Below are 25,966 nucleotides of genomic sequence, written 5' to 3'. Positions count from 1 at the left end.
GGAATTTACCAACACAAATCTCACACTTACTTTTTTGCCTGCAAAGCAGACTTCCACAAACGGATCTACAAGGTTCTTCTTGTTACTCGCAGCTCCAAACATCTCCTTCACACTTTGCACAAACGCATCATCCACTGAAAAAACATAATTAAAAGGAACTGCAATGGAAATCTCTGGAAAAGCTAATGTTGTCTTACCTTGCTCTAAATGCTAAGTATAAACAAGTATATTAGTAACACGCATCCCATGCTGTAAATACAAAATTAGATCCATCAGAATCAGGCAGAAACATGTCAGAGAAACTGCACAATGCTGTAAAACAAAACAGACTTCAAATTCAATCAAAATGGATTTACAAGCAATCAAGCATGTCTAAGTTCCAAGAATTTGTGAGCAATTAATATCTATTGCTATTTCCCCAGCTATATAGAACTAAAACCTAGTAGCCAGTAATTGGGTAGTAATTCAGACACAATTAGATTAAGAGAGCACTAATAGAACATTACCAGGCATTGTAACAATGAATCGAAGCTCCAAACAGGCACTTACTCTGTGGAATATCCTCTGCTCTGTACAGCTTTAGCATGAAAGTGATCCATCGCAGTGAGACCCCTGCGGGCAGCAGTAGATTGCTCTCAACGTCATCCTGGTCTCCACTTTTGTCCCTGTTCTCCACCTATTTGAAAATATGCAAGTTTGTTAAGCATTGTGAGCTTCACTTTATTGGAGTAAGGCAAGTGCATATACATGACAGTTTAGCATCCAGAATTCAAACAGATCATTTTTTTTGTATGTGGCATAAAGTAGCTGTTATGCTGGGTAGCCGTTGCCCCTAGGTCAACATTTAAGCACAGATAAAATAGATATGGAAATGCTTTGCTATATATGCTACTAAAATTTCCAGCTTTAATCTGTAGTATAAAACATAATCTATTGAACATATAAATAATGTCTAAAGTTTAAAGTAAATGACAACCACTTATTCAAGAAGTTGATCTACTACTACTGTACAAGTAGTGTAGTACTGTACAAGTACTACACTACTTGTGCAGTTTTTTGTATGTGTGTAATTCAAAGCTTGTTATAAAATTATCACATTTCATATATTGGTGGATGTGTATTAAACTTTTTTTTTTCTGTTTTCGTTGTGGAAAAACACAATGGAAAGTGGAGAAGCTCATTACCGGCGGCTCATCTCCAGTCCCAACGATAAACATGCTGACTTTGAGGTATCCTTTCGCTCCTGAGGAGGAATCATCCGGGTCATTGAGAAGTAGCCACTTTCTCATAACGGTATGGCCTTGGGAGAAGTAGAACAACAAATATTTGTACTAACTGAAAACCATGATAAATGCGCAGCTTGAAGAAAAAAAAACAACAAAACTCAAACTCGGAAATATATGGAGTAAGCAGTGCATATGTTTTTATGTGAAACTCAATAGGTGGACACAAAATTCAAGTATTTTACTTGGTATATTGTAGGTTTAATCACGCACATCATATACTATATAGGTGTGATAGCAAGCAAGACACATATGGGCAGATTGGGGCACTTTCTCCAAATCCCTCAAAAAACACTGTTGACATCAAGACACTGCTAAACCTTTGGTATTATATTTATAAATGTTCAAAGCTATAGTGGGCAAAGAGAATGCTTACGGTTTTAAAAATACACCTTTTTACTGCTTATTAACAGATTTCAAATAGAACACTACAAATTAAAAAATGCTGCTTCAATTTTACACCAATGGTTTTACTGCTATCAGACCATGTGACCTACCCCATAGGAAGTGATTAGGTACCATGAAGTATCATTTAGTGTCAGTGTCTATTTAGTCTTGTTCTACTATGCCAACGTTTAATAAAATATATCAATAAAATATGGGTTGATATTAATAACTGTCATTTGTATGTTTTTATGCATATCAACCCGTATTGTTGCAAAGGTTTTTTTTTGTTGTTTTATTTTGTTTTAGCAAATACCAGTACCTACCAGGTTCATCATAGACATACCCAACATCGAGCTGCAAGGACAAGACAAATACAACTCAAACTTAGCACAGCAATGTTGAAAACAGGGCTCATACCACACAATTTGGTATCTTTTTTAAGGAGTTAAGAGCTGATCATTTTCCTCGTTCAGCCCAAGCATTTCACCATAAACACCACACCTATACAGCAGATGACTCACAGTTTGCAAATCATTAGCAAAACAATACATAGATTAGACACTCTTTAATCACAATGTGTACATTGTCAAACACTGTACATATTGCGGTCAATACTCTGCTTGTACAAAGAACACCCTGAAATGGTACAAAGAATAGAAATGGACAACCCAGGTGTAAACATAGTATACACAGTAGTTAATAACACAATTATCATTGTTATACTAAAATGATTAAAGACTGTTTAATATCTTATGGACAAGCTGTTCAAAACACCCTGTTCCTTATTCATTTGCAAATGGTAATAACAAAAGAAAATGCATCCGATTTAAATAAAAGCTGTGTGACTTTCAGGGACTGTATTTTTGAGTGTGCAAAACTTCTTGTAAACAATTTTCATCAAGTTTAGCCGAGTAGTTTTGAGGAAATTCATAAGCCCACACGAGATTTCATGCAAAAGCAGTATGGACAGCCATCTCCTGTACACTATTGCAGGGAAAAGGAACATGTACTGCATGTCCTTTTTAGACATGCTTGTACTGTCCATCCAATCGCCAAGCTCAAAATGTCAGTAACTGGATGGTCTGCCTATCTGGCAATTTCCTGAGAGTTTAATGAGTCATACTGAGTTTTTGTGAATGGATCCAACTTCTCCCATGCAGTAATGCAATACAATGTTACAGTCACTGTATCATTAACAATAGAATACTTAAAAAGAACACTATAAAATGTACCTTGAATTCCCCCATGAGGCTGTCTGCTCTCAAAGAATATGAATCATATACCTAAAGTAGAAAATAAAAATACCAAATTATATTAAACATAATAGAATATATTAACAAATCTAATATTATCTATGTTTCCCTATAGTCCACTAAATAAACTTATTATTTTCAACATTAGACATTTTATATTTCACATTTGTGGACTCAGGGCCTACTGTACCGATATATATTTTAGTACCGATATTTGAACAAACTAATGCAATATATGCAATATAAGCAGAGACTGTATATATTTATTGCATTTCCATAACTATATACATAATAAAAATATATCGTGTAATTCTATTATGTACAGGTTATGCAGTGTTTGACTGCTTTATTTTAAACAATACCTTACCCTAATGCTTATGTTTTCATCAAAGAGATCTGATGGCAACATGTTAACATTGTAGAAGAAAATCTGGGAAAAGGGGGGAAAATTATCAATATGTATAGAGACATTTTTACACATTAATCATATTACTAAAATGGAATATCAGAGAATCATAAGAGGCATAATGGTAAAAAATCAGCTTATTTGAATCTGAACCAGAGCAGTTCTATTATTATTTATCATTATATACTCATCACTCAGTATTCACTTCAGTTTAGTTTACTACCACTTAACATTTAAACTGAAATCTTAGCAATTCAAAATTAGTATCATCACCTGAGTGTTAGTGTTTTTATTGTGCACCGTGGACCCAAGGTTGTTCTTCTTTGAGACACAATCAAAAAGTGCAAAGGTAAAGTTTAATGGCTAAGAATTTTGTTTGAAGAATCTACATTAACGTAACCTGCAAGGAATTGAACCAGGTACGGTCTTTTAAACAACATGCTAGAGGGAATGTCACAAACTTACATGGCTGGTAGATGTAGCAACAAAGACTTCGCAGGAAGTGAGGGTGGAAGTGAGAGCTAATAAGATGCAACCAAAGACAGCTTCCAATTCACCAGGCAGACAAAGTAAAATAGAGGAACAGCAGAAAGAAAGCAGGGCAACCAGTGAGACACAAGAGCAAAGTAACAGTGCTGTACTAACCCAGAGCACCGGAAAACAATAGCCAAAACAAAAATGAAAAGCATTAAAAGTTAGAGGAAAGCACCTCATGTTATAGTCTGTGAAGTTTGAGCAGGGTACCTACTGCACTACAAAGAGAAATAACCATCGTACTGTCAGCATAACATGACTTAATGTCAATGTGGACAGCATACCGGTAAAGACTTAGACCTATTTTAATCACATACTGTTTCAGCTTATTGAATTCCATATTCAAGTGTGTTGGGGTATCTTAAAATTACAGATAAAGTACCATGGGAATCAGTAGCTGAAATTATTTAGAAACCATTATCGGTACAATGATCACGCAAAAATCATGAACTAAACACTATTGCTTGAAAAGAAAATATTTGTTTACCTCATCAAAAAAGGGATTGTTCCCCCTTCGAATCCTTGTTCTGTGTGTCTGACCACAGACATTAACCTTGACTACAGGCCTAATGTTGTTTCCAGGTAATTGTCGACCCTCAATGATTCTAATACGGATCTGAAAAACAACCCCCCCCAAAAAAAAGAATTACTGTAGTTAGAAACACAGTTATAACCAATATAAAAGTACCAGGATGTACAGCACTGTTTAAATGGCCATAGAATCTGGAATTAATTATATTACACTGTACCAAATAAAAGGTTTATGTGTCATACAGTACCTGGAAATCCTGTGGTTTGTTGGCTAGGATTCTGCGGTTTTTCTTGTTTCTCCCAAGCCTCTTCTGGAGCTGGTTCCCGGGTTGTCCAGCAGAGGGCGATTCTGGAACACCTCCCCCTCCCCCACCATCAACATGCTCTTCATCGCCTTCATCACCACCTCCAGCTGCAAGTGACCCACAGAACAATCGATTGATGCATTCACAACACATGCTGCTTAAGTAAACAATAATAATAATACTTAAAGAATGATTTTCAAAGTATTTTTATGAATACAATAAGCTTTGAAACTGTTCTAGATTGTTGCTGAAGAAGCAGTCACAGTTTAGAACAGATTCATAACTATTAAACTGTACTCATGAAAACTGACTTTGAAAAAAAAAAAAAACTCAGACCTGATCAAAGACTAAAATTACAACAGGATTTATTACAAGGGAGAGACAATGAATGTCTGAATGGAACATACCTTGGATTTATCCTAAAACACATTATATAAGGATAGTAGCATGTTTTTACAGACAAAGCAGAGGCTACATCTGGGAGGGATGTAAATTATTTAATGTAAAAAAAACTAAAATAAAGTCAAAAAGTCTAAAATAAAGGACAAAAAGTGAACAAGGATTTATGACACCTTTATGTAAATATATCCCCAAGGAGGATAGAAAAACAATGTCCTGGTTTGTGATAGGCCAATGTTTCTATTAATGCTAACAACACACCCAATGGGTACATATTTGACTTATGGGTAGGTACTAGCAAATTGTATCATTGGCACTTATGTGTATTGTTGGAATAAGTCTTCGCAAGACAATATTTGTCTGTAAACCACCAGAATGACTCATACCACAATCAATCACCAGGCTTCCTGTGAGGTGGAAAGTAAACAATAATGCACATAGATTCTGATACACTCAAAAACTTTGAGCATGTCCTTATCAAGTTTGATCACAATTGGACACGGGGTTCTCTAGGTATATGTAAAATGGAATGTGTGACAAATACAGTTCACTATGTCCCACCGAGATAATAAGGATGCATTTTATATTTTTTATAGTAACAGTCAGGTCTTTTATGTTAGGCTAATAGCAAATAAATACAACTAAAATGAATATACAATAGGCTGTAGAATGACTCGACTTCTGCAGGTGAATGTAGTGCTGCTCTCGTGCAACAAGGACATTAGGCCTCCGGCGGTGGATGCATATCCCCACCGAGGGGATTGTGGAGGAAGGGAGGGAGGGAGGGAGGAAGGGATGGTTTTGCATATTTTGCATTCAAGTTTAACTTATCCAGTTAAACTTGAAAAGGAGATTTTATATTAACCCATTAAGAGTCTATGGTGCCTCGTATGTTGGACCGTATGCAGCATTTGTGTTTTTACATTTTTCTTATTTAGCTGTGAAGAAACTTAGTTTGGACATTCTTTAACAAAAGTTGTTGAAAGTACATTTCTACATCTGCGTATTGAGGGTGTTGGATATGGTGATCTACTTTTTCGTGTTACTGATAAGCTAGAATTTTGTTTGCAGTCATGGTATTGGACGACCATTACGGACATGCGTGTTTATATTTGCAAACCGATTTACAGAGGCCAGACTGGTCACCCTGTACATTTGTATGAAACACATTGCAATGCATTTGTTTGAGTGAAAGGTTTTAGAGTCCCGTTTCCCAAACACACAAAGGCTGGGACACACCCTCCAACTCCAACCAGTACCTTTCCTGCAATACCTGTTTTACTGTAACCGTGTACTATTAACAGACAAACAGCTGCAATCATCATACCAGGTGAAAGAGATCAAAAGGAATCCCTAAAGAACATCTCCATATGTATGAATAGTGTGACTACACAGAGAATAGCATTGTGCACGTGTGGTGCATACTGTAGCTATTTAAAAGAACATGCAAATATGTGTATTGACACAGTGCCACTGTCAACAGTGCAGTATCTTTAGGACTAGTATCTGCTCTGGTTTATTTTTCTACCATCAAGTTTGTCTGTGATGATTTATTGCGTTTATCTGAAGCACAATAAGGAGCAACTTTTTTGTCCTTCATGTTCAAACACGAGAAATATTGCCTTCTACACCCCAGAGTATCTTTTCCACATGCTTCACAAAAGTCTCATTCCAACCTTATCTTAAGCCTGCAGCCCATTACTGCCAACCTTGCCCGAGTGTGCATTCCGAGTCATACTTCACAAAAACATCCCTTTGCCATTACTCTGATAAATAAGGTCAGCTAATTGTTTTCCTTTGATAAGCACACACAGCAGTATATCCGCAATGAAAAGGAAGCCTAACACTTCCCATGTCATCACGGTAATTAATGTTTAGTCGAGTTAAACAGGATAGCTGTATTCAGTTTCAGTATTTGGCATACTCTGAATTTAAGCAGCCCTAGAAAACAATACACTGTTTAAAAACTTTGCTATGGTACCACAATCAACTTTCAGATTTTCACACATATTGTTCTGAAGGAATTATGAACTAAAATAATTGTAAGCAGCCTATAAAATTACTGAGTCAATACCACAATTATTTTCCCCAGTACAAGAATTGAATTAGAGTGACACGACTTGGCAATATTCTAACTGAGAGCGCATATTTATCATATCTGGGCAATATGAAGTTGCAGAAATAGTTGATGTGTCTTAGCAAGTTATTTTATATAACATTCTTCACCGCAAGAACGTTTTGGCATCTTTTTTGCCATTTTGCATTTTACAGTTTTACCTGAAGCACTTCCTCTAAGCTAGAGGCATAGTAATAAGTGTATATTGCTTCAATATTATTACTTAAAGGGCAACAGCGGATCTGACAAGAGGGATTATTAGTTTCCAAATGCTTCTGTATTGAAAATTGCAAACATTAATGGTTTTCCAGAAGAAACAGTCATAATTCAGATTGCAGACAATCCGAGACAGAATTCATATGGGAATGGTTATAGAAAAGGCACATAGATTAGAAATGTCACATCAGTATTGTCCATGGTGGTCTCATCTCCAACTGACTGTGAAATTGCAGGTGTTTCTATTTTTTTTGTCCACACCTGGGTGTTCTTCAAAAATGCTTGGCTTAATACCAGTAGATCACCATTATTAAACTGAAAGAGATGAGGCTTGATTGAATAGCTTTTAAAAAATCTAAATAATGTATAGTAATAATAGTAATAATAATAATAATAATAATAATAATAATAATAATAATAATAATAATAATACATTGCTACATATTAATGCTTCCTGTTACATACTGTATGTTGGCATAATAACATGCTCTGTACAGAAACAGAGAGGAAGGGAGAGATTCACACTTTATCAAATTTCACTTGCACTTTAAAGAGCATAAGAAACATACTAATTGTGTACCCTACATTTTACAAGCTTATAACTGCTTAAATAAACACACACAATGTTGTAGTACCTTATGTGTATGATATTATGGAAGACAACGCACAACCAATGCTAAAGAATTCGCAAACTAGTAATGTACAAACAATACTGAATATTAGAAAGTAGCTCATCATGTCGTCTAAAAATCATTTTAAAGAAAGGTAAATATAACAAAGACCTTCACAATGTTATTTTTTAAAGCTCTTTTTTTGTATGCTACTTTGTTTCTTTTTTATGATAAAATGTCATCTTTATCTCACAAACATGAAGCTTCGAGGCTGGTGAAGTCAGCAAGTGGTTCGCAGTTAGCAATTCCAGCTCACCTTAATCCAGCTCTATTCCAGCCTGCGGTTCTCAGTTCGTTATTCCAGCCTTCATTTCACAGTTCATAATTCACAATTTGTTTTTCCAGCTTGCTATTCATTTTTTATTTAAAAAAAACAGCTTTTTTGACCTACTTCCTGACCAGATACGAGTACCAAACCTATAAAATGTACCTGACGTGACCTACATTTCGGTACCCTTCATACTGCTGTGTATTGGGGCACTGTGACGAATAGCTAACTGGCTTTTTAACCTACTTCTCGACCAGCTAGAAGCAAACTTCATATGCAAGATGTACCCGAGTCGACCTACATTTCAATACCATGCATATTGCTGTGCCACCTATAGGGGCGCTGCAGCGAACAGCTAACTGGCTTTTTTGACCTACTTCCTGACCACTTAGGACCACCAAAATCAATAGCAAGCTGTAAAAAAATAAATAGCATCTTGAAAACCAAATAGCAAGCTGGAAAAACGAATAGCAAGCTAGAAAAACGAATAGCAAACTGGAATAACGAACTGCAGGCTAGAATAGCTAGCTGGATTAAACTAAACTGCAATAGCGAACCGCTTGCTAACTTAACTAACCTGAAGCTTCGGTACATTTATAATTTGAAATTTTCTATAAAACAAAACGAATAAAAGTGAGGCAATCCACAACCACTTGTACTTCAATTTTACAATTACCATAACGACATCAATGTTCTGTTCCTAAATTAAACATTTACAACAACAAAAAAACACATACAAACCCCTTTAAATCGTGTGTTACTGACGATCTGATTTATGAATTATTCAGTTGCTCGCTTGAAAAAAAAAAAAAAAAACACGCACACACAAAGCCAATGCATTACTATGATAAATAAAATAAAATATATACAAAAACAGACACTGCAGACCTACACAAAAAGTATTGTTTCCCCTTTGATAAAATTCATTGCTCAACTGTATTAGAACCAAAGTCATTGTATTTATCTTGCTCTTAATTGTATTATTACTTGAAATGTATTGTTGTTTACGACTGTAAGTCGTCCTGGATAAGGGCGTCTGCTAACAAATAAATAATAATAAAATAATAATATACCGTGACATTTTAACAAACAAACAAACAAACAAACACTTTGCTTACCGGTATCAATATTCATTTCGTCGTGGTACAAGTTTACAGTTTCTTTAAATACTGGATTTGTTTCCATGATAAAGGTGAGCGAATGGCAGCCACTCAAAAATACTCGTCCAAATACACCGCTATATAAAATATGGAAATACACGTTTAATTTACCTGTATCTCCAGCATCTTGAGAGTTGGCTGTCGGGTCATTTGGATTAGGAAGAGCTGCAGATGCCGGTGGTTCATACGCAATTACAAGGTCAATTGTTCCCTGAAAATATAAGGTTGTTTGTTATTTAGGTTGAAACAAACGGTAGCTGTAGTGCAAATTGTGCAGTTAAAGATGTTAAAATTTGACAACAACCTAAAGAAACAGTAAACAGAGAAACGAAAATCAATCATTTGCAGATTGGAAGTTAGGAAATTGCATTAATACTTTTTTTTTTTTTTTTGGAAAAGAATCCAACATGTGGGAACATGAGAAATTATTGTGCCCTCAAGTTGAAAAATACCCCCTTCATTTACGTTATACATCTCGGTTTAAGGTACTTGAAAATAAATGTAAATTTAAGAGTAAAAGGAAAATATGAGGTTATTGCATTTGTCATGGTAGAACTACAGTAATAGCCATTTGATGTTGAAATAATACTGAAACAGATCATGTGGAGTACACATAGCATAAAACTCTGTCATAGGACCTGCAGTATCCAATTTATTTCATATTGACTCAAGTATTATTGTTATGCAAATTATTACATTGCTTGTCCAATTAAAAAAAATATAACTGATATATAATAATATATTATGCACCTTGTCAATAAATGTGCATGGAGAAATACAATGCAAAAAAAAGAAACAATGTATCCCACAAGTATATTAAATTTACGTTGTGTCAATTTACTGTTTCTTTCCAGTTTAGAGTCCAGTGCACTCTACATTAACAGAGAGAGCAGCCAATGTTAGTTTTGATTTTTGGGACTTTTTGGGACATCACTGGTCCTAATTTTCAAAGCTTGGTAACTTATGGTGAGAAACTCTTGATTACCTCTGGAAGTAAAAAAAGCAAATGAATTCACTGAGCGAAAAAGGACATTTTAAGTCAAAACAAAACAACAAAACAGTACGTGGATTTTGAGTAAATGTACTCACTTTTATGATAATCCACTTACTGAATTTTGAAAATAAAGCAGGCCCTTTGTAATCCAAATAGACATTGTCATGCTAATGTTAAAAATGTTACTGTTAAAAGGTTTTTAGCGTTATTATGATAACATTATACACCTACAGAATTTATATTTCAACATGGGCTTTTAATGTTACAATCTTCTATAGTTTGTTAAAACCATTAAAAAAACATATATGAGATGCTTGACAATATTTCTTATTATACACATATAATCTTCAGTCTGTTAACTTACTCCAATTGGTTGACTCTTTTCATTCAAGAGAGCCAAATTCTTGGAAGGAAGGGTCTTCACTTGACCACTTGCTAAATCCTTTAGGAAGATTTTTGTGGAACCAATAAACCTAGAATTATAAAGAGTTATGTTAGAATATGTGTCAAAGAGTAATTCTGGTTGCTGTGGACACTGCACTCTGATTTCAAATGCCATTATAGGTTATGTTTACTCAAGTCTTTTCATTGTCTTCTATTTTACAAAACTAGAACCAAACACAATGTCATCCAAGTTGTTTGTTCCATTTTTCCTCAGTTAAATTGTTTTCAGCATTTACTACACTACTTTCAAGAGCAACAGGTTTACTTTGTTCCTTTTATAAAATACATCTATCAACAAATCACACATATGTTACAACAGTCAGTTACCCTGCCTTTGTATTTAAACAGATAGCAATTAATATACCACTAGATAACACAGTGCAAGTTTCTACAGACTTCGCTGATATTAGATCATGCGGGACTTTGTCAAAAGCTTTCTAGAAATCTAAATAAACCATGTCATATGCTTTGCAATTATCCAGTGTCGATGTTGCATCATCAAAAAAAATCAAGCAGGTTAGTTAGACACGATCTCCCTTTCCTAAAACCATGCGGACTGTCTCCCAGGATACTGTTACCATATAGGTAATTTTCCATTTTGAATCTTATTATAATTTCCATAAGTTTACATATAATAGAAGTCAGGCTTATTGGTCTGTGGTTACCTGGTTCGGTTTTGTCTCACTTTTTGTGGATCGGTATTACGTTTGCAATTCTCCAGACTGTCAGTAAGGCAATACATAAGTAATTTCACCAGTTCAGGAGTTTCATTTATTTAATTTAATAATGAAAGACATGGTAGGAAAAAAAAGATCTGAACTGAAAGATTACTACTCTGGATTTATACTCCTTAAATCTTATCAAAAATTAATTCTTGTTACTGCAATATTTGATTTTAAATGTACTATATACATATGTGTGTGTGTGTGTGTCCTATCCCCTTGTGACTTTTAGATGTAATATGTCATCATTCACTGGTAACTGTTGACTAAAAAACTGAACAATGGAATATTTTCAACTAAAATTCTATTACTGAGTCAGAATTTCCTTCCTTTAATTATTAACACACTCTCATGCACCAGAAAACTATTTACTTCAAAAAACCCAAACTCTCAGGCTAAACATTTATTTTTATTTTTTATAAGTGTCAATTAATTAAAAGTGACTGTCCTTAGAGGAATAAAATAGTTGTAAGGATATAACACTATAAATAAATAACTTAGTTACTGTAAGTTAATAGCTGTTTTGAGTTATGTCTTTCTAGTTTTAATAGTTCAAAATAGCTCCTCACTGAATTGTGCCTTTTGCTTCAACCAATTCAAAATTTTCAGTTGCACAAACAGCACTCAGATCATTTCTGAAATTGTGGCTAACATGAGGTAGTTATGTGTGCAGCAAGACACATGCATGATCCTCTAGAACTTGAGTTGAGAACCACAAACTTCTGCTGTATGTGTCTGTTTATATACATATTGCATTGTTCCCCAGATTGTTATCTGCCATTCAACATGAAAAATAGCTCAAACTGACAGTCACACATTATATATGAAACAGTCAAAAAATTAAGTTGGCTACTGTCATAAACGGCTTGGCGAAAAATCCTCTGCATAAGTGTACATTAAATTGTTAACAGTGAGGAAGAAGGGCCAAGGCGGGCACTGGATATCTGGAGGGTGGAGCAGCATGTTTTTCCTCTCAAGGGTTACTTTCATAGATGTATAATTCCTATCAAGCTTTAATTTTACAACCCTTATTCTTATACAGTATTTATATTAGGCAGCCTGGTGTGTGTGGTTCACCACAGAGCCTCTGTAGCAGGCAATGAGGTTGGTTATGGGTTATGGTTATTGGCCAGTGCATTTTCTTTGCTAGCATTTTCTAACATTTAAACCTCATTGTTTTTACTGTACAGTTTTTCATGTCCAGCTTTGGTTCCTCATTATAACCCTGCTGTCAGGGAGTCATAGTTATGAGACTGCACTAATTGTGTTCAGCCTTAAAAATAGACTGCAAATGCTAGCAGAACGACATTGTTGAGCAAATGACCATTTGCCTTATAACGACTGTATATACCAGTCATCTATTGGGCCAGTTAAAATGTGTTTATTTCTGTGGCAACTCATAGTTATTAGATAATGAAAGATTCCTGCCATAGTCAAATGTTTCATTCTTATGCAAATATTAGCTGAGACAACATTGTTTATATAGATTATTGTCGTTTTTTTTTCCCAATGAATCCTGCTTGTACTGTACTTAGTTAATTAGACTAGGGGTATGGCACTTTGGCTGTTCCATTCTATTCCATTGCATTACTTTTTTCTAACCAATTCAACTTAATAATGAGTACAATAGACTGGAAGGGCCAATGCTTGTTTTTCTAATCAATTCAACTTAATAGTGAGTAAAATAGACTGGAAGGGCCAATGCTGTTTAGCCCTCTTACTCTGCAAGCATGTTCATTTGCATGCAGGTAGAGTGAGTACACAGGGCTCAATACAAGAAAAGCCCACACAAAAATGGACCCATCAATGGTGAACATACTGTTGTCATTTTAGCTTTGAAAATACTTTTTGATATAATGAAAAGGGAATTATGTGAATCAGCACCAACCACTTGAATACCAAAATAATCAAATCATGCCATGGTCTACAAATGAAAACGTTGTCTGCAACACTGTCTTACTTAAAGTTAATCATTTCAATTGTATCAATTTAAATATCAAAGTAAAATTACTAACTTATTGTAATAAACTGGAAATTAATATCCCAAACCACTGTTTTTGGATGATGGTGCATTCTAGATAACCTCAGCTTTGTCACTTTTACCTAAACAACAGCATCGACAATCATGTGATAAATAATTAACAAGTATTTTGGGGAAATGTGGGATGGAAGTCACTGCTAAAGACTCCTACCAGCACACCACTGCAAATGTTTTCTGTTAGTTCCTACAGATATATTCACAGCACCATGGCAACCTGCACTGTAATTAAAACAGCTCAACAATATGACTCACTGTACTTTCCACTGTAGCTGAAGAACTGTTCTGTGCACTGTGTTCCTACAGATGGTCTCACTCCCAGCTACTCACAAGGTTGAAAAGTTCTGCTATCATTCCCCACCAATTGTTTTCTTTAACTATGCTTTGGGGATACCAATATAATGACAGCATGTTTTCAGAAGAAACCTTAGCAGAACCATTAGCAACAAGAACAAGATAATAGAATTATAGATCACCTTTCCAGAAGGTGTCTCCATAATGCACTGTACATAAACAAAGTATGCCACTCATCTTTATTAACTCAACTAATTATAAACCACTGGATAAAAAAAAAATCCCAAATCTAAAGATAAACAGAGGGTATCAGACTACTTAAATTATTATCTTTGACTCCCAGCACCAAATATGACATGTATTTTATATTTTACAAATGGAAGGAAATATGACAAGTTTGCATATTATATGCATATTCTCTATGGGTTCCATGATCATATTTGTTGATTGACTAACACAGATCTTTTCCAAGACTTGGCTTGGTGCCAAATACTGTTGTTTTTTTTTTTTGTTTTTTTTAAACAGTAAACTCTAGCTTGCGAAATTCTCGAAATAAAATTTAAAAAAAAACAGCTTCAGGAGACCAAAAGGTTGCAACAACTGAAACCACAGTAATATTCATGATTGTGCAGTTTCCTATGGTTTCCCATTTCTCTGTTTCACTATGCTACTGTATACAGTATATGTTTTATTGCAGTAAACCTTTAAAAGTGGAAGTGACATCTTTGATCGAAACATCCCTTGATCCCTTGTCCCTATATGACTGCTCCCTAGAGGATGTGTAAATACGATCATTGTACAAATCACAAAAATACAGCGGAACGAGGTTCAAAAAACATAAGCGTTATCATTTTTAGTGCAGCAGTATTAAGATCTCTCACTGTTTATTTCATGGTCTTGTCAGGTGCTCAATATTGTTATTCAATACTTCACTAACTCAGCTCTAGCTAGGGGTAAGCCAACACCCAGAGCCTCCTCCCTTTCACAGTGACTCAGGTGTCACTTTGTTTCTGTAGGCGGATTGTCTGGTGCAGAATTACCATGCTACCGGCTGACTTCCTACTGCAACTCACACTGTTAAATGTCGACTGTAGGATTGTGATTATAAAGTATACCGATGCCTGCCTGGTCACTCCCAAGCAATAAAACATTTTCTGGCTATACATGCTTCTCAACTTGGTAAATTGATAGGGTTTTAATTGTATTTTTAAGAGATTGATTTGATCAACCAAATACCCCACCAGGCTAATTCTCTGATTTCTTCAAGCATGTTAAAGTACTAGTGGTGGCTTATCCTTAGAGGGTATAGGTGCAAATCTCTCTACTATAATACAGTGCTACATCCATCTTTGTATTTGTAGTGTCATCCGAAGTTTGAAAGAATATTCAAACATGAAACATCCATGTACTGTATCTACATACCCAGCATGGTCTATGCACTACGCTACAGCCTGTGCTATCTTTTCATTCCTTTCATTGGCTGGTACCACAGAATATACCATAAAACATCAAATTAAAACTAGGAAGTAAAACCAAAAAAGGGAAAGGGATATTTTATTAACAATAATCAATCTTATTAAAAATGAAAGACTATGCAACATCTAAATTTAAATAATATTTAAATGCACGTATGACCAAGAACCTTGAAATCCGTAACAGTCTGTACTTTTCAATCAGCCACTAATTCACCCAGCCATGTTTAGTTCCAGTTCCGTAATAGATATGTACAGTAAATTGGACAATTCTACCCTATAAAGAAAACCACAGAATATTCTGTGACCAAAAATTGGGAAGTACAGCTGAAATAAACCTTCCTGCATGGCAGCATGAGATCACATGCATAACATCTTTCAAAATACATTGTGCATAACTGGAACTGAAATACAATGTCCAGTTTCTAAATAGCTATTTGTCCTTTATACTCACATTTTCACATATTTTTTAACAGCAGTAACTTGCCGGTCTTAATGACAGCAGAATAGGCAGCTATTTGTCTTTAAGTAAAAAAAAATTTTAAAAATGTGTTTCAAAAAATATCCTTGTCCTTAAAATGTGCAATTTAGTGTAAAATTTGAAAAAGAAATTTGGACAGTATTTAGGTATATACATTTTATAATAGTTGTCAGTATAAGAAATTTAATGTGACCTGATTGAAACGTCCAGTCCTTGGTCCAAGGACATTCGAGGCCAGATTCTTAAGATCAACGGTCACAGGCCGAGGCCCTAAGAAATTATATTGAGCCTTGAGGACCCCAAGACTTCATCTAAACTATCTGAATGTTTTTGGTTTTTTTTTTAATAAAAGATTGTTTATCTAAGACATATGTAAATTGTATTTAATGTAATACAGTACTTGGTTTATAATCTTCAATATTGGCAAAATAGATTTTCCAGTATTAGGAAGGGAATCAGTAAATATTCCCTGCTGTGAAGAGATATTGTAACCTTGCCTATTAATGTGCTTTGTGAAAACCCAGGACTAGGTGCAGTGGCAGCTTCTGTGTCCACACCCTTTGCTACTACAATAAAGCCAGCCATGATAGGTGCAGACAGGGGATAGAAGAGCTCCAGGAATGCGATTTAAGCTCACATTACTTTCATGTTTGGCAGACTACAGTATTTATTTAAGGCACTGCCACGGTCAACTTATCTTTAACTGAGGAGGCAGATGTGTGGCAGCACCTCCCCTCGCTTCCCTTGGAGTCCCCTGAGAATGAGTCAGTTCAGAGTGGCTGCAAACCCTGACTAAGAACTGAGAACTTAGAAATGAACTAAAAACATGCGTCTTACAGCCCTGGAATATAACTCAAAGGAAATTGGAAAGTTTGTTAATCTGCCCCCAACTGAGGAAAGACTACTTTGTCCACAGTATGACCAAGTTCAACTACAGTATAACACTGGACACAATGATGAAATTGGGTGTAATGTTATTTCCAGTGACAGCCTCAACATAACTTGTAAAATAATATTTCACTACATACATTTTTAAATGAGTAAAACCAGAGCACTGAATTAATAGAAGCCTGTTAATCTTAACTAAAACCACAGGCTGCATAAAACATTTGCATTTATTAATGGTCAGCTATCTAACAAAATGTCAGGGTGGTTAGTACAGACATGAATGAAGAAGATCATGGGTTTGTTCCAGGGCAAGCATGACTCAGCATTGGCTTATGTCTGAAGTGAGAAGGCAGACTGCCTCCATATCTGAAGATAAGTTAAATTCCAGTTTCTAAATAAACAAAATATAGGAGGCATGTGCTTGCTATACAGATGATACAAAGTGTAGGTAACCTTGGAAAATGACAGATAAAAACAACTTGGTATCTGTACCCCAGAAAAAAAAAATAATTAGTAGTTACTGCAACTGTATATCACACATCACATTGAGTGCTTTGTTTGAAGCTGGAAACTACCACACACACACACACACACACACACACACACACACACACAGGTGTGCCCAGCTTCACTTTCCAGCTGTTGCTAGGCAACAAACCGCCCACAGATCCTGGAAAAATGTCTGTGATTACAGTGATTTTTCTCCTACAGACAAATTGAGTGGGTTTTTCTTAGTGTTACTCAATGAAATGCTCATTAACCCCTGCCCTTCCAAAAGGAAGATACTGTGACGAGTGCAGCCCTTTTGATTTGCTTGCAGAAGACACGCATATAATGCTGTTGGCACTGAACTGTGTGAGCTCAGCACTGCAGTGAAATGAAAAACATATACTTCTATTAAATTGTTTGAAAAACAGCCTCTTTGATTTATTGTCTTTAAACAGAAATACAAAAATTAGGTTACTTTCACATAAACACGGATGTTTCTTACTTTTAAGAAACATGACTTGAGAACTTTGCGATTATAAAATGTCCTGAAACAAAACTGTAAGAGCCCCTGAATTGTATTGTAACTCTTTCTTGATTTATCCCATATGTTTCTTGGAAAACCACAACCGTTTCTAAAAAAAAAAAAAAAAAAGTAATTCACAGACATGCCTATATTATTATTATTATTATTATTATTATTATTATTATTATTATTATTATTATTAATTATTTCTTAGCAGACACCCTTATCCAGGGCCACTTACAATTTTTACAAGATATCAGATTATTTTTACATACACTTACATTATTATTTTTTTACATATTATTTTTACATACAATTACCCATTTATACAGTTGTTTTCTTTTACGGGAGCAATCTAGGTAAATTATCTTGCTCAAGGGTACAGCAGCAGTCCCCCACCTGGGATATAACCCACGACCCTCCGGTCAAGAGTCCAGAGCCCTAACCACTACTCCACACTGCTGCCCTATAACCTACAAAAAAAAACTAAAATCAGCCTGGCTTTGTTTAATTAGTGAGGCAAATGTAACCACATCTCTTCTGACTAGCCTGTGTTTATACTCCAATGTTTCTAAAAGCTACACTATTTGTTTCATGTTCTCAGTTTACTTATATCTCCTTTAAGCTGCAAAATGCTATAAAACAGACATGAAGCATAAGGGGGAAAGGCTAATTTATTTAGTTTAAAGTGAGCATATTACCCTGATTTATTTAGTTTATTTTTTAAATGTGCTGTCCCCATACACGGGCACTTGAGAGTGAGAGTCTGTATGTCAGAAAGGCTCCTGTTATTGTGTGACTAAAGACATCCAAGCCAAGGTTCTAAAATCCTTTTTTCTTTTCTCGTATTAGCACTAACAATATTAACAAACTTCAGCTTGGAAGAAGTCACTATGAAATGTAAAAGTTGCTGCAGCTTCTTTCCTGTGCTGTGCATGTCTACTCCCATTGGAGTAGGGGCATGTGACATGCTGCACAACAAGTGAGTCAGGTTCACAAACAGTTTGATTTGTTTTGATCTGCATCATTAAACAAAATATATTCAACAGAAGAGTCAGGACCAGTGATAATGCTGCTAAAGTTATTGGACATTAATTTTAAAACCTTGGTTTGCTATCCTTTAATCAAATACATTAGAATGCATTCTCTGACATTATAACTCCTCAGGGGTCCTTGCTACATTTTACTGTCACCAAGTACCTTTAGGCATGTGTACTATGCCTAAAACAATAAGAGGAGATAAACAAGCCATGCAAAGCTGCAATGGAAATGTCATTGTAATAAAGAAGACTCTAACTTACCCAAATGACAATTACAAATGGATTTGTTGGAATGCCACTCAAGGATTTATTATAGGCGTTTGTTTTTTACTTTAGATCTAGGTACTTATGTACAGTATGTTTACTAACTGAGCTGGATTGGGGCTCATTTTTTACTTCAAAGGGCAACACTTCTGGGTAGAAAGTCAAATTTATTTTCCCCAGGTAAACAAAAAAAAACTTTAAACCAAAAAAACAAAACAGGGAAGCTAGTGTCAGCTGACATTAATTTAATTTACAATATGAGTCAAGATCGTTTAACAGGTTTAGCAATGATTTCCATTGAAAATAACATTGCCAGAAGACTGGACTATACAGACTTAGTAAACAATTTTGCAGCAAAAAAAGCAAGAAAGGTTCATTTCTAATGATGAGACTTCTTTTTTTTTGGCTATTCATCACAAGGCTGAAAGGGGGGGGGGGGGGGGTGAGGGGTTCCCACAAATAGGTAAGGCCGGCCCTGAATACAGGAATTAGACACACATTATTTAAACACCTGAGATATGTGGCACACACTTTTGTGACAATGGGCTATCCATGGAAGACTAATCCTTTATTCCTTCCAAAACAATTTAAACACCTTGCCAATGCATTGAATCGGTGCTTCAAATCTACTGGCCATGTTATGGAAGGAATTTGTGTTTTTCTTGTTAAGTCTACCTAATTTCTGCAAGCTAGGATTAAAATGGGCTCACTTACAAATACCGGGGGGATTTTACTATATTCCCCAGCTTTTAGTCGCCTTGCAAACTCAGAATTCAGAATCACCTCTACCTAACACAATCTGCACAGTTGACATCAGACAGAATGCTTCTCTATCTAAAAAATTCTAGAGCAGGGTATAGCACGCACAGTAATGGGTGTAGCAACTGTGAAGGCATATCCTGACTGAACATCCTACCATATTCCCAAAAGGTGCTGCCTAAAGCCAAAATATAAAACTTAAATACTGCAATTTATTGCAAGATAAATTGAAGTTTAGACTACTTGAAAAGTTTAATAACTCTATGTTAACAGGATGGCTTTGGTGGGGTGACGTCAGACCACAAACAGAAACCACAAGTAATGGCGGGGCAAACTGAGACGCTATCGGCGCTCAACGTTTTATTATATAAACAAACAGTTCAAACAAAACAAAAGCAAACAGCGCGTTGGCCAAAACAAACAAACAAACAAACAGACTGAACAAAACACGTATCGTGTTGGTGTAGACCCAGCATGCTTAACAATTGTTTTAGATTTACTTTAATTTTACTTTACCACCCGTCTCGTTCCGCCTCTTGAAAACACTCAACCCGTTGCAGCTGCAGGTTCTTATAGTGGGGCCTGAGAGATTAACTAGCTATTATCTTATTAACCCCTCGGTCACATTCTGCATGAGTTTACTAAATATGCGTGACTGTCAGCCAATTCAATAATTACTAGCCGACAGTCACGCATTCTCACAAGCAATTTCTAAAATCAAACAACAAATAATTCTTGCGACTTTTCGTCCACGCCGCAAAACAATAATAATACAACCAATACATAATAATATTGGCTTTTCGCCGTCCTATACAATACATAAATCATAATAATACAATAAATCATAAATCATAACAAAATAGTGCACAAATATACATAGGGGCGGGGCTCCCCATCACAATCTATTATATATTAATTCTGTTACTTAGCACTAATTTATTTTATACTTTTGTAAAGCAAATGTCATATTAATGCATGGGCAACAAACAGGAAACAAGGGCTTGATATTTCTTTGGGAAGGGCATATTCCATGCAAATCATTTAATTGAGTTCAGAATGTCTATCGCCTCACTAACTTAATATACGCTATACTAATACAAAATCGAATTCCACATCAATAGGGTCCGGAAACTACATGTTATTTAACAAAGTAAAAATAATGCCTTATACTACAAAGAATGTCATTGCACCAAAGTGCTTTTCACACCTCATATAAGTTGTTCTTTGGAGCACATCTGCCCAGTGTGTAATTGAAGTGGGTCAACAATAACATTTCTATCAACATTCTGGGCAATTCTCTCTACAGTGTAATGCTGTTCTTGGACCTAAACCATATCCTTATCCATCCTAAACTCTCTAATGAAATAATTAAATAAGTGAAAGGGGCATAGTACCTTTATCAAGCTTAACAATGTTTGGATGGCCTTTTTCACAATTCATAGTATCAACTGCTCATCATACTATATTGTTATTTTTTACTGCAAGTGTTGCAATTGTAACTTGCATTTGTAATATTGCAGCAAGTTAATGCACGCCTGTCAGTTTACAGGCAGGTAGTTAAAAAAACAAAATGCATAATCAGGACTAAAGGGAACATACTTGTCTTTTCCGATGGTTTCAAAATCTTTGACTGTAACAGTGATGAACGAGGAGGAATCCAGTGGTAAACCCTTGAGGTCAAATTCAAGGACCTGGAGGCAGAAATAAAACTCAGTATCTGTTTTTCATGTTCAGAAATAAAGTATGTTTTTCATGTCTGTGTTTATACATTATGTGGTCGATCACAAGTAGACCAGTGTGTACCCATTATCCTATCCCCCTACATCCAGTGTTCCAGGTGGACAGATTAATGGTTACACACTGGAGTTTTAATAAGTCACCAATATGTGAGGACTGTAAGAGAAAACAATACAAAAAGTTTGTCTAAAAAAACCCCAAAAGATGACATTAGCTATGATATATCTATATACCCACATTTCATATTGTTTTTAAAGTCTGAAGATAGTCAAGATATTAATTAAAAGGAATGATTTCAGACTTAAGCCAGGTTACCTCTGATTTTTCCCAATTATGGTAGATGAAGACTGAGCTCATTTAACATATCTATTTCAGGCTTTAGCTACATTTTGACCCAAGATAGGTACAAAGTCGAAAGAAACAGCCAGTTAGAATTTAAACACATATTTTCTGGTCACTTGTTCGCCTTTCTTTTGAAGGAGTATCATGGTCTTTACAACCAGAATGACCAAAAAAATGTAGTTTTATATATAGAAACATTTTTGTTTTTTTTAAATAAATACAACACAAGATTTTTCCACTCAAGGTTTGCTCTTAGCCTATAAAGCAGATAAAATGACATTTTGAAACACATCTTACCTCATTCCAAACAGGATTTAAATTACTATTAATTGATTTGGTTTTCTTCTTTTCATCTGAAAAAAAAATATATATATTATTGGCTTAAATAATATTTTTGTAGTCATAACTGCTAATATTTTGGGTATATTTAATTTGTTTGGCCAATGAATGACCCACCCCAGTCTTTTAGCATGTGTATTGGCACACATTACGGTGTGCCAATACACTTGTGAGATGGCTTGTGCATTAAATGATCTGTACATTTTTGAGACTGTTGTCCATTCAGGGATATATACATGTGTGTGTGTGTGTGTGTGTGATATCTTGTAACAATTGTAAGTCGCCCTGGATAAGGGTGTCTGCTAAGAAATAAATAATAATAATAATAATAATAATAATAATAATATATATATATATATATATATATATATATATATATATATATATATATATATATATATATATATATATAAAATCAAGAAACCACAGGGTGCACAGAGGTCATTCCAGTCTAGTGTGAAGCGTGGCAAAATAAATCCTAAAAAACAAAATAAGTCAAGCAGAACTGTACATAGGGCCATTCCTGGAAAGAGTTTAGTACACAATATCGCTACAGTTTAGCCTTCTCTGCACTCTACTTCATTAGAAACCAGACTTTGCTTTCCAGTGTGTTTACATTCTCTAAATCCCCTAGTTTCAGCAGCAGACACACAAGCGCTCTCCTCCTTTGAAACACTCCTTTATTAAGGATACAATAATCAAGGTCTTAAGCCCGAACGCTAATGTTTACTTCTTGAAAGGCAACCTCATAATAAAGTAACACTGTTTACCATGTGCAGTGTCTGAAGAGATGGATTGGTGAACAATAGCTTCACAGATTCCTTGTATTCACTGGCATATCCGGGCGGACCCTGCATATTTCTCTACCTTTGATGTGAAATCAATGATTACAAGAGGTGTGGCTTTTCTGTTTCTGGAACAAAACTGTTACAGTCCTCTGTTTTCAGCATATACATACTGTATATATTGTCTGTCTGCAATAGACATCAGTTACCTGTTTTGTGCATTTTCCCCCATTTATCTTTTCAACTGTCAACTTCTAAAATATAGTCCTGATTTTCTAACATCTGTCTCGTACAGCCTCCTCGTTACTGGCTCATATTGCCTGTGTCCTATTTAGATTACATTGTAATTTGAGCAACATATTAATTCCTTAAGACCTACAATTCTTATACACAGTATAATACTGGAACTAATGTGTTACTTGTGTAGATTTGGCACCAGGTACAATCTGCTTAATAATACTGCATCAACCACACCTATACAGGAAGTAATTTCAACCTGTATACACTCTTCAGTTAAAGGAACAATTGTACATGGATGCAATTACAGTGCTCTGCTTATGACCTCCCCACACACACTATGCACCAAAAAGGTTTACTAGGACAGGATACAATAAACACTATTCCATCCACTAGTGCATTTTCTTTACAAAAGCAAAAATGACATCTGATCAAATGTCATCACAGCCTTGTATCATTGATTACAAATGAGTATCACCTTCCCCTGCATAGCACACTGCGTGTCAATGTATGTGTGTTTCCCAAATGTGAGGGTATAATATTTTAGTGTTGGCAATTTTGTTAGATTCCTGCTAAAACAAAATAAACACTATAACAATGCATGCATATATTTTTATTATATATATAATAAAAAGCCTACGGATACTTCCCAAATTGTTAAACCCATTCTTCCACCCCACCCCAACCATACAGCACCAAGCCTAGTTTTCGAGCGCATTCCGTGAAAACCTAACAAATATTAACATTACCATGGCAACACCTTATTACCTTCAAGTTTGGCTTTTGGATGCAACAAAATACAATACAGTACTCTACAAATGCCCAATCTATTTAATAGAAAAAATGGATACTAAACGTTGTCAGTTTCTAGTTACTATATATTTACACAATAAACGTAACTATGCAAAATGTTAAAATAGTTATTTATTTATTTATTTATTTATTTATTTATTTATTAAATATAAATGATTGACACAAACAAAGCCTAACAGTTTTAACAGAAAATTGAACAAATGTTCAGAAAAGAAAGAAAGAAAGAAAGAAAGAAAGAAAGAAAGAAAGAAAGAAAGAAGGCTTTACTTACCCTTGAAATAAACAGTGGTTATTGGATCGGGTGTTCCAAAGCTGCTTTTGGGGATTTTGCTTGCAGATTCCACAACCACCCGAAGCATCGTGTCGACGTGTTAATATACCTTTATTTCTAGCAAAAGGTAAGTCAGTCGAGTTGCTGCATACTCTGCTACCGCTTCATCACTTACTGCAGACAGGCAGCGCACAGAAGAAAGAGGAAATGCCTCTCATGTTTGTAGTTTTGGAAATGAGGAGGGTGGAACGCAAAGAGGTTGGGCATTACCTCAAAGCGGATACCCATGCAGTTCTGACGGGTTAGCCTGTTGGAGCTATCGAAAAGGTAAGCAATGCAGCGAGGTGCACATGTCTCCCGCTGTGGAGAAAATGCTTTGAAAATAAAAGTGATTTACATCGAACCATGGATAAATAATAATAATAATGTCACAAAAAATATAAATTCCAATTGTACTATCAATATTCCTGACATTAGGCCTAATTTAAAACATACTCCACCAAGTGCTCTTTTAAAAATAATAATAATAATAATAATCTTATGTAGTACTGTATTTTACAGTTGTTACTGTAACGTCAGATTATTTTTTAAAGAAACCTTCTAAAGTACGTCATGATGTAATACCATTGCTGCAGTATTAGGCTACATACTGTAATTACTTTTTTCTATTCTTTTTTTTTTCCAAAGAGCTATTGCTTATGCCAACTTTGTCCACCCCTAAAATAGCATTCAGTAATGATCACATGCCTGATACCTCACTGATGGTTGCTTCTTTAAAAAGTAGCCCCAGTTTTACCCAGGTCCCCTGAAAGTAACACAGTTGCATGTTACCCCAGCTAAATATCCATGGGGTTATATAATACCATTCCAAAATAGCCTAAAACGGCCATACAGTTTACAAACCCTGCTCACTTTAGGAAATGAGAGCAAGCTGTTGTATTATATACAACAAACCACGATGTCACTGCTGTCTGTTTATTACATATTTACTCTGACGATACTCTCCTTGATCAATATCAACACCCCTTCAGCCCTTTATCCCTTTGAAAACAGCTTGTCTGTATTTCAGTCTGTGATCCAAAGTTTATCTGTTTATCATGCCGTCTGAGACTTGAGGATATATACAGAGCATCAAGAATTCCCTTAGCAACGCATTGTTGCGCACTGCATTATAGTGTGATCTTAATAATAGAGGCGCGAAAAAGAAAGTCTGTACATCAAAGCAACATTCCTACTACAGAGAGACTGTAACTCCATGAACTATAATTCGACGAATAAAATAATTAACAGTTAGTCTTCATAACAACAACAACAACAACAACAACAACAACAATAATAATAATTATAATAATGACCACCGGTAATTATATTCAATTTTCTCGCTGCGCCCTCTGCTGGTTTACAAGATTAAATCGATTTTCCTCACATTAGAACAAGGGGCCAGGTATATAAAGGCTTATTAAGTTGCGTCTGTTATTGTGAAAGTAAAATGCAGCTTTGTTTTA

The 25,966-nt window shown here is 35.2% G+C and overlaps 1 protein-coding gene across 4 annotated transcripts in view; it reads right to left on the bottom strand.

The window, feature by feature from the left end:
* myofl (myoferlin like) overlaps nt 1-24,705 on the bottom strand; it is a 58,782-nt gene extending 34,077 nt beyond the window's left edge. For 3 of the 4 annotated variants that reach the window (XM_034925945.2, XM_058985002.1, XM_058985003.1), the window contains exons 1-13: nt 24,462-24,705; nt 22,314-22,369; nt 21,537-21,628; nt 10,888-10,996; nt 9,641-9,740; nt 4,643-4,806; nt 4,351-4,479; nt 3,291-3,353; nt 2,903-2,953; nt 1,994-2,024; nt 1,185-1,300; nt 550-676; nt 31-134 (exon numbers count right to left, since the gene is read on the bottom strand). In XM_034925945.2, coding sequence (XP_034781836.2) covers nt 31-134; nt 550-676; nt 1,185-1,300; nt 1,994-2,024; nt 2,903-2,953; nt 3,291-3,353; nt 4,351-4,479; nt 4,643-4,806; nt 9,641-9,740; nt 10,888-10,996; nt 21,537-21,628; nt 22,314-22,369; nt 24,462-24,549 — 1,230 coding nt within the window. In that variant the 5' untranslated portion in view covers nt 24,550-24,705. Of the gene's footprint in view, nt 1-30; nt 135-549; nt 677-1,184; nt 1,301-1,993; nt 2,025-2,902; nt 2,954-3,290; nt 3,354-4,350; nt 4,480-4,642; nt 4,807-9,487; nt 9,620-9,640; nt 9,741-10,887; nt 10,997-21,536; nt 21,629-22,313; nt 22,370-24,461 lie in introns of those variants that run through there. The other variant, XM_058985004.1, reaches the window with a different exon arrangement.
* Nucleotides 24,706-25,966: the final 1,261 nt, after the last annotated feature.

The sequence above is a fragment of the Acipenser ruthenus genome, chromosome 13, assembly GCF_902713425.1.
Source record: "Acipenser ruthenus chromosome 13, fAciRut3.2 maternal haplotype, whole genome shotgun sequence".
Lineage (NCBI taxonomy): Eukaryota > Metazoa > Chordata > Actinopteri > Acipenseriformes > Acipenseridae > Acipenser > Acipenser ruthenus.
Note: the sequence above shows the minus strand (reverse complement) of the source record. Positions and strands in the feature narration are given on the sequence as shown.